This window comes from Bubalus kerabau, chromosome 8, assembly GCF_029407905.1.
Source record: "Bubalus kerabau isolate K-KA32 ecotype Philippines breed swamp buffalo chromosome 8, PCC_UOA_SB_1v2, whole genome shotgun sequence".
NCBI lineage: Eukaryota > Metazoa > Chordata > Mammalia > Artiodactyla > Bovidae > Bubalus > Bubalus kerabau.
Window position 1 is genome coordinate 70,053,652 of NC_073631.1, and position 13,577 is coordinate 70,067,228.

Below are 13,577 nucleotides of genomic sequence, written 5' to 3' on the forward strand. Positions count from 1 at the left end.
TTGGGAAGATCCCCTGGAGAAGGAAACAGCAATCCACTCCGGTATTCTGGCCTGGGAAATCCCATGGACAGAGAAGCCTGGCCAGTACAGTCCATGGGTTTGCAAAAGAGCTGGACATGACTGAAGGACTAAAATAAGTAACTCCTTAAAAAATGTTACAAATTATCAATCACTGTTAACTCTCCTTCGTTTTCCTTATTCTGTTTTAAGGGAAAAAACCTTCCACTTTTGCCTCAGTTCATACCCACCTTACATGGATGTTCCTTGGCAGCCCTCTCCAGTTTAGTCATCTGTCCACTCGACTCAGAGCTCCTGAGCCTCTAAATTCTATAGCAGCTTGTCCTCAAGAGCCCTTATCCTCTGCTCACGCCATCACCTTGGAAATGAATAAATATTTTCTAGGTGCAAATGTGCAAAGTCTATGCCCTATTAGAAGAAATTCAAAATATTCCAAAGAGAGTAAATTTGGAAGGAAGGTCATGTATTTTGGTAGACAGCATCACTTGCTAATAAAAAAGAAGCTTTTTATTTAAAGAAGTGCAAAACTCTTGGTTCTAACTTTAGAAAACAATAAAACTCATATGTCTAAAAAATCTTTAAACATTAGTTTTATGAGAAGGTTTTCCCCCTTTACAACAGTGGGTCTACAAGCCAAGCAAGTCTAGCTCAGGATAAAATCACATCAAGCAAAAAGCCTTACTGTGTTAGGGAGAGAGATGAAAGTCTGAAAGGAATAATGATGGCAAGCGCCCTTTATTCTAGGTTGTGTCAATATTAAGGATGGAAAAAGAGACTGGTGGAGAAAGTCTAGGATGAAAAAAAGAGAAATATTTCTGATCAGGGAAGGAATAGCCTTCTGATTACTACACATAAAGCCAATTAAAAGGTAATGGAATTGGCTTTTGTTTGTGGCTTATAGAATAAATCTCATTACATTAAAGACATAGCTTATCTTGATGTCTTGAAGCAGTAGACTTTTCTTGTTCGCTCTGATGCACATTTGCTCAAAAACACTTATTTTCAATGAATAGAAGAAGAAAGTGGGGAGGATGGTAGAATATTAGAAAACCTCTCTGAGTTTATTTTAAATCTGTGATTTGAAATGTACTGAGTTAGTTGAGTGGAGCAGGCAATGGCACCCCACTCCAGTACTCTTGCCTGGAAAATCCCATGGCTGGAGGAGCCTGGTGGGCTGCAGTCCATGGGGTCGCTAAAAGTCGGACACGACTGAGCAGCTTTACTTTCACTTTTCACTTTCATGCATTGGAGAAGGAAGTGGCAACCCACTCCAGTGTTCTTGCCTGGAGAGTCCCAGGGACGGGGGAGCCTGGTGGGCTGCCGTCTATGGGGCACACAGAGTTGGACACGACTGCAGCGACTCAGCAGTAGCAGCAGCAGAGTTAGCTGAGAATGATACAGCCAATCAATACGGCTGGTTAAGATATTTCAGACATGCCCAGGACAAGATAAATACCTAAAGCGACAAGATTGTGAGACGGTGAAATCTAGGCATGGTGAATCAAATTTTAAAAAGTTTAATGATAAAATGAAATGCTTTTGCAGGCTTAAAACAACAGTTCTTACAAATAAAGTAGAAGAGATTAAATGGGTAGCTATTTACAAACACCAAAAACTAGAGAAAATGCACAGAAAAGGAGAAGGGGCACAAAAGGTAATATTTAAAAAGTGAGTACAAATCACTAGGAGGTAAAATAAGGGATTACTGCTAAAAATTTAAGATAGATCACTATCCTCCGTATTTGGCTTAACTTCTGATAATCAAGAAAAAAAAAAAAAAACTGGTTCTGATTATAAATGCTAGAAACCTCAGTTATAGAATTCACTGTTGCATTAAAATATTTTTTCCAAAATAGATTATTCTATGGTAAGGGAGAGGGGGAGTAAAGCTGCATAAAATGGAGAACAATTTTAAATGATAGTATGTAATTTATTTCCCTTTTTTGAAATTGCCTTTTAGAATCCCATATTCACTGCAGCAATTTCAAAAAAGAATGACATAAGACACCAAATCATTTACAGTCACAAAAGAATTTCTGCATACTTTGTAGTCTCCATTTAATTCTGAGGAACTTGACTTTAGTCATACAAGTAAATCTTAACATTTTGGCCTTTTGGAAAGGTCAAAAAGAAATTTAGAACGCTCCAGGAAAAAATATTAGTCTGTGCTTACGTAAGAACGTTAACAGCAGCCAAAAGTCCAACTGACTCCCCTAATAACAGCATTGAGTAAATCTGATATGCTATTAGTAACAGTCTGAGAGTTCAAAATTCCTTAAGATAGCAGTCTCTTTTTTTCATCATTTTACCATATATTTACTGACTGCCCACTGCTGCTTGGCTCTGGGCTCAATACTAGGGAAGTACCCATGATTAAGACTAGTGATGTCCCTGGTGTTTGTATTCTCCTGAGAAAGATGTACAGACAAGGAAACAATTAAATATGATCAAAAGTGTATTAGAGATTGTATTAACTATATAAACAAAACAAACAGGGTGATATGAGAGAGAAGATCTGTAGGTACTAATTTTTCAGGGGTTCAACAAGGGCTTCAGTTATTAGGTAAAATTTGATCTGAAATCTGGACATGTAGAAAACTCAAGGACAAGAATTTCAGGCAAAGGGCAAATGCAAAGGCCCTGTGGTAGGGGTACTGTGGCCTGTTTGATGGATAGGAGCAAGAACTAATGGGGTAAGGCAGTGCATTCAGAGAATCGTGGTACAGACAGGACTGTGAGGAAGGCAGCAGCCACAGCAGGGCTCAAAAGCAGGGCGAGGTCTTCCTTTTAAGAGTGAAGGGAAGCTATTGGATTTATATCTAACAGTGATGGTTTGAGCTCCTGTTTGAAGAATGGTGTGTGTGTGTGTGTTTGTGTGTGTGTCTGTGTATCAGGAAGAGTGCCAACAGTAGAAGCAGGGATATGAAACTGGAGGCTGCTGAGTGGCAATAATCCAGATAAGAGGGATTTCTCTGGTGGCCCAGTAGCTTAGACCCTGTGCTCCCAATGCAGTGGGCTGGGGTTTGATCCCTGGTCAGGGAACTACATCCTACATGCCACAACTAAGAGTCTGCATACTGCAGCTTAGACCCAGTGCAGCCAAATGAATAGATTTAAAAAATAATCCAGGTAAGAAACGATGATGAGCCAAACCACAGGGTAGTCCTGGCGACAGAGAACGGTGACAAATGCCAAATATATTTGGAGGCAAAATCGAAGCTTGCTATGAGAAAACGGTGAATGTGGGAAAAACAGGAATTCAGGTCTCTGAAGTTAGGTGTCATTTAATGGAGTGGGGTCCAAGGACAAAGTTGTTCTTGTTCAAAGTTATTCTTTGTCCTTGTTCAAAGTTCTCCTTTGAACACTAGACTAGAGATGACCTGTAGCACATTTACCTGAAAAGATCAAGTAGGCAGATGGAGTGAGGTGTTTGGAGCCCACGGGAGAGGTCTCAGCTAGAGACACACATTTGAGAGTCAATATTGTGCACAATTTCTGGCAGACCACCCAGGTACCCGTTTGGTAATTAATAAATGCTTAGGAGATGACTGGTTGACAACTGACAGAAAGGGGAAGTGAAATTTTGCATCCTGGAAGATGTTTTGCATTTCTTGGCATGGAACACTCAGAAAATGCTGGCAGAGAAGGCCAGGTGCTGGGCTGCTCAATAAATATTAACTTACTGCAATAAATCTCAAGAAAGCAACGGACTGTTATTTCAGTAACTAACCTTTCCCGACTCAATCGGTGCCACAGCTGTCGTTCAGCTTGTACTCTGTCCCTCATCCTCAGTATCTTTTTACCTTGAGGCTCAATCCCTGACCCAGGCACCTTGCTTCGTTCTTGATCACTGCCTTTCTTGCTTTCACATCCAGCAAATACTGTCCTTGCTCTATGTCCCTAATGACTCTCTCAGAACTTGCTCTTCACAGATTTCTGAATCTGCCATGAGTCAACACTGAGTATTCACAGTGCGCAGGCACCATTCTAGATGCTTGATGCATAGATCCCACTTAAAACACCCTGCAAAGTAGCTGATTGCCCTGGGGGTAGACCTAATCCCTTGGAGAGAGTAGGTGCTTGGCTCTAACTCAAGTAGCTAGAAAGTGGTAGAACAAGGATTGCAGACAAGTTCAAGTGATTGTGCAGCCAGGCTCCCCTTCCTGGGTTTGCAAAGCTCACTGGATTTCGCCTGATCAATCAGTCTGTACCCTTGATCTGCTACTTCTCCAATAAAGTCCACTAGGTGGTCAGTATCCATTGAGAGCCACCAAGCATGCAAGTCAGGTTGGCCTGTGTCTGTACCCTTGAACAACAGTGTTCCATGACTTGGTAACTGCAGACTCGCTTGGTGCTCTAATGTGGAATTTATCGCATTCAGTGGGAGGACCCAGACCTGAGAGAGGCCCACAGCCTGGGAGGTTATTAGTCATCAGAGGAACAAAAGAGATGGAGTGTGTTGGAGCAACATGGCCAGTGTGGCATGCCAGGGACAAGGTGGCTGACAGGAGAAGGGTTTTCAAAAGAAACAGCTTTTATGGCTTCATGTAAATATGTTAATAAAGCTTCAGTCTCTCTGGCCACACACTCAAGCTGAAAGGCTTTCTGTCTTCATTAGGCACGCCCCCTGAGCACACAGGTGTACTACAAGGCACAGAGCTGTCTGCTCAAACATCCTCTGCAGCAGAAGCAACGGCTTCACCAGCATCCAAGAGGGGCCTTCACTAGGAGGAGGCCAAGTCCTGGGAGACTGAGCAATGTGTGCAGGAATTATTTGCACGGGGGGACAAAGGGCCCTGAAGCTACACTGACGCTCATCTCAGCAGCACCTGTCGCTCCAGCACTTTCGGCCCTTTATCGCCCGACACCTGCCTGACTGGATGGGCCCTGCGCCACCTGCTGAGGAAACAGAGCCGATGAACGTCCATTTCGCGTTAGGTTTCCTGGCTGAAACGAGATACGGAATTCCTAGGGGCAAAGTTACCTAGGAATCCAGCATCCACCAGACATAACTTATTAATGAATCAGATTGATAAATGTTAAAAGGTGAAAAGCTTAGTTTAGAAGACAAGAGAGAAGGAAGAAAACGGCTGCATGTGAGCCATATCCTTCAGTCACGGCAGATGGCGGTGGCTCGTGGCACACAGTTCTGCTCTGCTAAGGCCTCTGGGGCACTCCCTTCCGATGCAAGTGTGACATTAAAGAAACAGGCAGTGGACCCTCGGCCCACTGGATATCTGAAGAGTTTAAGCAGAACTCTGTGAAGAGCCTTCATGAAGCTAATCTGAATCCACCCATCTCCACTGCTAACCTTCTACCTGGCTTACAGGATGATGGACATGATTCCAAGATTTTGAGAAACAAAGAAGTGCTTGGACTCTTTATTTCTTTCTATTCTCTCTTTCTTTCTCTCTTTTATACCCCCCAACACAGATAATATCTTAAATATACCTTTAACTACATGCAATTAATAAAATCTCAAGATACCAATAGCCAAGTTCTTTGCTGTATTCCCAACACTTAGATGAAAGTCAGAACAGAGTAGGCTCCCTCTATATTATATATAATACACATATATAAAATAAATGAACAAATGAACATTTACTATCTCCTTGGGTTATGAGTTCTGGTGCCAGACTTTGCCAGTAGACTTTTTATTAATAACTCTAGGAAGAGACTGTGCGCTTCCCCAATGGCTCAGTGGGTAAAGAATCTGCCTACAATGCAGGAGACACGGAAGACTAGGGTTCAATCCCTGGGTCAGGAAGATGTCCTGGAGGAGGGCATAGCAACCAATTCCAGTATTCTTGCCTGGAGAATTCCATGGACAGAGAAACCTGGTGGGCTACAGTCCTGAAGGTCACAAAGAGTCGGTGCAACTGAGAGAGTGAGGAAGAGACTTCCGTTGAATTCTAATTTCACAAACATTCTTTTCATAGAGACATTGAAAGTTCTCTAACTCCCTATACATGGTTATATTTTTTTCTGATGGCAAAATACTAAGTATAAAGTATACTATAACGTAGTAGTATAAAGTATAAGGTAGGACTGAAGGAATTTTTAATAACTTGTTTCTTAATGCCCACCCAAAATACTCTAATTAAAACTTCTCATTAAAAATTTTGTTATTTATCGCAGTCTTCTCTTATTTGGATATTATTGAAAAACCAAGGGACATCAGTCAGCAGGGTAAGTGACAGACAAGACCATACCACCAAATAAAGATCTGACCTCATTCTGAATTTTTCCTTTCAGATCAAATATTTTCTCCTCCCAAGTGATACTCCTGGGATGAGAATATTCACTCTATTAAAATTCAGACTACTCGATGAACTTCAGTGCCTTTCCACAGAAGTAAGACTTCCCATAGAAGCATTTATGAAACAGTAGTAAGTTGGCTCTGGTTGTGGGTACATATGTACCTAAGTCTTTGAGACAGATTAAAAAAACAGATCTAGTCAGTCTGCCAGAAAGTCCTGATGTCAAGGATGACTCTCAAGGTTATTGGAATTAAGAGTCTTCCCCCCTGATCAGGCAGATGTGAAGCTTTAAAAGAAATTTGCTACTCTGTATTTAAGCAAAATCATACTAAGAAAACCAAGCAAGGACCCATAGACCTTTGTTTGAAGGATTTTAGTCTGGCTATTAAAGCAACTGGTCAGCATAAAACCAGAAAACAGAGCCTTCATTTTGCCTTTCCAATCTTGCTGGCATCCAGATGATAAGAGAACTGACAAGTAAAAGCGGGCCAGGAAAGTTCTATGGCTAGGAAGCATTTTTATGAGTCAATATATTTTTAAACTTATCTCCAAGAATAAAAACCCAGTCACTCTTCTCATAGGGATTTTTTTTGAATATGACAAAGCATAGGGGTTTGCTAAATATGGGTGTTGAGAGTGTCCAGATATTTATCATTCTCTGCATTTTCTCTGCTGGAAGCATTTCATAATAAAAAAAGCGATAAAAGTATCAAATTGCAGGAGCAAAGAAAAAACAGAATACACATTTTGGGGAGTTTACAAAAAGATGCTTAATTTACCTCTGCGGTGGTGAAAAATCTAAGACTTCTGATTACAAGTTAGTATTTTTCAAATAACACTTGATTTCAAAATATAGATTATTTAGATGTTAAATCTGATGACATTTAAACATTAATAGAAATCAACTTTCAGTAACTCTGAAGGCTCTCCAATATGAACACAGTGCTGATCATTCATCATATTTAATGAGGTGTATTGGAAATAGCTGAGTACTGACCTCCCCAGGACAAATGATCCTCTTGGGACGAGGGGCCTCTTGCTGTAACTGATACACTGCCAAACAGAAAAAGAGAGAATTATAATTAAAAAAAAAAACAACAAACAAACCAGCACATACCAACATGGCTTCAAATAGCTCAACCTAACTACCTTTCAAGAACTGCAAATTTCTCAACCAAAAAACAAAGGAAATACCCATTTTTAGACAGAATAAAGTCAGATCATTTATATGGAAATGAGTCACAATGAATATAAACTGGCAAAATTGATTTTTTTAAATTCTCATAAGGACAATTTAGTTGCATAATTGTTACTGGCATTGTTCATGTTATAGCTTTCTTGGAAGACTAGATAAGACTAAAATTCTTTTGACAATTTTAAAGATGAAATTCTACTTGTGAGTACCTAAGTAGTAAGATCACATAATGGGATCCCTCCGTCTCAATGCTGATGAGAATATCAGGGAAAGAATGGCCTTAGAAGACAAGTGGCATTCTCTGAGATGTTAGTTATAGACAAAGATACAATTGATTCTGTGAGTGAATGAAGCCCCAAGTCATTTCTTTTTTCATGAGTTCCATTTTTGCCCTGCCCATCACCATGGATTCTTAGCTCCTTGACTATTTTCCAACCATTGTCATTCCTTTTTCTTGGGCTCTTCAGTATCTTAAATAATAACAACTGTCTTATATCCTGTATAAAAGACAGACTTTCTGGCTTGGGCATGGAGGAAAGCAGGTAATTGTATACAGAAATATAATTTATCAGGCTATTATTTGTGATTTATTAGACTATGATGAGTGGCTTTCTACCACTTAGCTAGTTTGGTTACTTTTCTTAAGAGGAAAAGCTGTGTATGTACCTTAAAGTTTTACTTTCATGGAAATGGGAGCTGAAAACGAACCTACTTGATGTTATCTTCAGAGTCGTGAAGAGGGAAAAATTAATGTTAAGTAAATCTATGAATCATATCATAAATACATCTACAAAAGGTTAAAAATACAATTGTACAAAGTCTTTCTAGAAACTGTAATAAGAGAAGTGAAAATTTCTGGCTTACTCTTAGGTCTAAAAATAAAAAAAGAAATTTTAATTGAAAGACAGATAGTCATGTGGAAACAGAGGTAGAAATGATGGAACTTATTTTGTATCGATGGCTCCCCAAAGCATTCAGCTCAAAATGGTTATTTTCTTACCTAATTAAGGGTAGGCCACTCAGCTTCCTCACAGAGAAGAAATCATCTAACTCTCACATAGATGGTTTTAATTCATCCCATTTCTAAGCTTAGGTTGCCCATACTAATGATGGTGCCTGTAACACTTAAGAATAACTGTAGCCACGTGTAAGGGACAGGTCAGAGAGGGCTTCTCGTACAGGAGGAATCACGAGGAAGAATTGGCTAAAGATAGAGAAACAGTTTTGGACACTCTATTGACAATCCCAGTAGAGTCCACACTCTCCTTAAATCATGAGAGAGCCTTCATGGAATCCTTTATTCCTCTCAGATCAACCCCAACACCAACTAGCTGCTTTTCAGCAGGGTTTTGCTGTTAATGAATGTGAAGGGAACCAAATGGGGCATCTCTTAGAATCACAGAGCTCACGAGCAATTATAGAACCCATGTCCAGAGAATTCTATCTCCTCTTATCTGCCTATCACCAGCACCCTTTGAAGCCAGCAGTTATATGTGGGGGGCATGGCTGGGATGGTTTTGTGAACACCAATTTTAATGCCTCCCTTGAAGGTAGAAAAGGAAGTACAGCTGTTATAAGAGAGAAGCATTTTTAGCTATGTGTACCTTTGTAATTCATATCAGCAAACATTTGAACACCGGCTATAAAATAGATACCAAGTCAGCATTACCTTGGAGGCTTTGGGGATGAACGGAGGGGAAGGGAGAAGAGAAGGGAACCAGCACATTAAGTGCCTGTTACATGCCAGGAACAATGTTTTATTGAATCCTCTCAAGAGCTCAGAAGAAAGAACATATCATTATCATTCTCAATTTTATATGAAGAAATAAGTGCCTAGAAGAGAAATATCTGCCCCAGGGCATCAAGCTAAAATGGATCCTTTTGACTCCAAAGCCCTGGTTTATTTTTCTGTGTCTCAGGGCCTTTGCACTTGCTACTCCATCCACCTGGACTGCTTTTTCCCAAGATGTTTAGATGGCTCCCTTCCCACTCCTTCATTCAGGTCTTCCCTGACATGCTCAGCTTGGATAAAATTCCACTTCATCATCCCACTCTGCTCCCATTTACACCATTTCATGTTTCTTCACAGTCCTCATCACCATCAACACACTGTATTTGTCTACTTTGAGTGCTGTCTCCCTTAACTAAAGTAAGCTCTTTGCGGGCAGGGACTGTCCACAGTGGGATTCTCAGTGCTTTGAACCGGGTTTGGCACATGTAAAGTGAAAGTGAGAGTGTTAGTCGCTCAGTCATGTCTGACTCTTTGTGACCCCATGGACTGTAGCCCACCAGGCTCTCCAGGCTAGGATAATGGAGTGGGTTGCCATTTCCTACTCCAGGGGATCTTCCCAACCCAGTGATCGAATCCACGTCTCTTGCATCTCTTGCAATGGCAGGTGGATGCTTTACCCCAATGCCATGTGGGAAGCCCAGGGAAACAAAAGATGAGAGTATTTTCATTGTATGTAAAGGAGATCTTGAAAGTGTAAGTCAGGACAACACTGGTGGAAATGCAGATGAGAAGGGAGTTGATTGCCGAGGAGGATTGGCAGGGTTTGACTGCAAATGGAATGGAGGAAAGGGCCTGGAAAGATGGAAAAATTGAGATGCTGTTAACAGTCATAGAGGTTACAGGAGAGGAAATGTAAGGAACAGTTCCTCTCCTGTGTCAACAAACTACAGCCTATAGCTGTATACTCTAGGGATTCTCTGAGTAAAGAGAAGTGTGGTTGTTCACCAGTCTTACAAATGGAAACAGCCGTTTGTCCTACTCCAGCCAGGAGTAACTTTGAGGGGGGTCCCTGCAAACTCCTCAAGCCAGAGATGCCACCTCTCCTTGCTGGTCCCTGGGCTGCACACATCAGAAATCAATCACCATTTCTCAGTGAGCTACAAGATCTACTTGGTGCTGTTCTAAGCAACAGAAACTGACAAAGCCTGTTAGCCATCTGGATTCTATGTCTCTATAAAGATAATTAGATGACAACCAATTGCAATGGCAGCCATAGGAAAAAAAAATAGGGCCTTAGACTCTATCTCAGCTTCAGTCCCTGTCCCTCCTTCTCAAGACTGGCTGTAACAAAACAAACATCCATGAGGCCCATTTAATGTAACTGAAACATGTCACGTAATCTTGAAAATGTAGTTTCTTGAATTTTTGTTGTTGTTGAACAAACACACGTCACAAGCAGAATGCAGTAATAAATGTCACTTCTTGGGTGATTCTGTGCACTAAGGGGCAAGAAGATGGAATCTGCTTCTACAGCAATGTTTCAAATCAGTCCCAGGCTCTTCCCTGCCCTGGGCCCTTACACACAGAAGAGAATCCTGAGCACTGGAATAGGCTATTTGACTGGGGTGAGGGGATGGTCACTAGGAAACTTGGGGATAGAGAAGAGGAATCCCTGCTCCCCAAGAAATCTGAAGCAGTTTGAGAAATCAAGAGTTCACTGAGAGAACCTTTTTTCTTCAGTAAGAAAACTGAAGAAAAAAGGACTCCCTTGGTAGTCCTGTGGTTAAGAATCTGCCTGGCCAATGCAAGGGACACAGGTTTGATCCTTAGTCCAGGAAAATTCCACATGCCATGGGGCAACTAAGCTCATGTGCCACAACTCTAGAGGTTGTGATCTGTAGCAAGAGAAGCCACCTCCATGACAAGCCCACACACTGCAACTAGAGAGTAGCCCCCGCTTGCCACAACTAGAGAAAACTGCATGGAGCAATGAAGACCAGTGCAGCCAAAAATTAATAATTAAAAAAAAATTGGCTCATCCTCTGGTAACACAATCTTCCCATGGATGCCAAGTGAAAACCATGGCCTGGGTGATGCGAAGCCCAGTCCAGACCCATCAGCTCTTAACAGACCCTGCAGCAATGTCCTCTAACAGCCTCAAGTCCCTTAGGAATGCATGTGGACCAAGGAGCCAAACCTGGACACTTGGCTGTGACACTGAGCCAGTGCCACCCTGTTCGCCGATGACTTCCCAGTATTCATAGGAAAGAACTCATGGATATGAGTAACCAATGGCGGGGGCTTCGATGGCCTCTTGGTTCAACCTCACCTCCAGGCTGCTGTGTGCAGGCTTTGTCTTGCTAACGAATGTCCAGTCTTGCTTGGGATGAAGTTTTCTCCTCTTGTCCATGGCACACTGAAAAATCTGAGGATGAGGCTGTGGAGACTTGAATCAGGGGGTCTCAGGCCTAAGTGCATGGGAAGCAGCTGTGGGGTGTGATAAATTGCAGATTCTCCACTCTTCTGATTCAGAAATCTGGGGTCAGGCTGAGGAATAGTTATTATAACTACTCTCCTCAGGTAATTCTCATGCAGGGGGTCTGTGGACCAGAATTTGGATGTTCTACACTTCTCTTTAGAAAAACAGGCACAAGCTGTGACTGCCTTACCTGCTGCCCAGGTAGTCTCTGGGGAGAGCTGCTGGCCATGGCATCTGCTGCCTAATTGGCACTTGGCCTCTTAAACAATAAAATCTTTCAGAATATACCCATGGTGGTTGGCTTTTAAACTCGTCTGCTTAGGGCATGCAGTTCATACAGTTCTGGCTGAAAATTTAGAATGTGGCTTTATTTTATTTTTAAATTAAACTTGAAAATAGTCTTTTTTTTTTTAATTGAAACCAAATATTTCTCAGTAACTTCACCAATGTTTTGGGGTATGGTATTGAGTATGAAGGACTACATGTAGATAGATGATACTTTGAGGCAAGATTATTCTTATGGAAGTAAGAGCATTAGCTTCTAAAAAAATGGGGGAGCAGAAAAGGCAAGAACTTAAGCATGTAGCATCATTGTTCTTTGAGTCAGGATGGAGTTTTCATCCTTGTGGCCCCATAGATCAAAGCACACAGTCTTGTCTAAGGCAAAGACTTAATATGCATTTGTTGAACGAATGAGCAATCTACTTTATATAAAATATCAAGAGAGCTGATTTTAAATCAGACATGCATTGGTTGCCTTCTAGGCATCCATTTCCATCTTTCCCACTCCAACCATATTCCAAAGTTTCCAGTCATGGAGATTACATGGGCGTGAACCCTCTTGAGTTCCAGCCATGTGCCCTGATTGGTTTAGGGCAGTTAGTGTACCCCAACTCTCTGACCATAGTCATGTAGCCAGGGTTGGGGACTCACATCAAATAGGGCTGAGACACAATTTTTTTTTGGTAATATTTTTTACTTTATGATTAATAGAAAGCACTGCTCTCCTGGGCACATTGACAATGGTGAGTGAGTCAATGAGTGAAGTCGCTCAGTTGTGTCTGACTCTTTGTGACCCCATGGACTGTAGCCCACCAGGCTTCTCCATCCATGGGATTTTCTAGGCAAGAATACTGGAGTGGGTTGCTATTTCCTTCTCCAGGGGATCTTCCCGACCCAGGAATCGAACCTGGGTTTCCTGCATTGCAGGCAGATGCTTTACCCTCTGAGCCACCAGGGAAGCCCCAAATACCCAGGAAAGCAATTACCAAACAAAATTTAATTGCTTCTAACACCAAAGCTGAATTTGGGTGTCAATAGTCTCTCTTTTTAAAAAAACTGAATTTTGTATTGGATTACAGATGATTAACAATGTTGTGATAGTTTCAGGCGGACAGCAAAGGGACTCAGACTGAAACAAATTCTAATACTTTTGTTTGAAGTAGACTATCTCTTTGCTAGTTGCTTTTGGATGAGAATATGGTAGCTCTCTGGGGGTTAAAAGAGAAAAGCCTACTAAGCATAGAGCTAAACCTAGGAAAGCAGAACCAAGAAAGGAAGACATACGCACTGGGCTCCAATAATGTCTTTGAGTTGCTGGACCAAGTCGTGCCTAAAGCCAGTGCCTCTCAACTTTTTGCTTATGTCATTCAATGTGTTTAAGTGGAATATTCTGTTATTTATATGAAAGAGCATTGCAATTAGCATACAGCTTCTTAATGTGGATCATTATGAAGTAGATTCATTTTCCTTTAGGAATAATGTTATAATTGGGACAAAAGCTTCATAATAAGAATCTAGTATCAAATAATTCAATATTAAAACCAACAATAGGTGATAAATGAAAGAAAAGACACACCTATATACTTCTATAATCACTGTAAACAATCAATT

General features: G+C 41.2%; 1 protein-coding gene across 1 annotated transcript in view; it reads right to left on the reverse strand.

Moving 5' to 3' along the window:
• CHN2 (chimerin 2) overlaps positions 1 to 13,577 on the reverse strand; it is a 338,827-nt gene that overhangs the window by 157,659 nt on the left and 167,591 nt on the right. Inside the window, exon 3 of the mRNA XM_055590490.1 lies at positions 7,276 to 7,331. Coding sequence (XP_055446465.1) covers positions 7,276 to 7,331 — 56 coding nt within the window. The remainder of the gene's footprint in view (positions 1 to 7,275; positions 7,332 to 13,577) is intronic.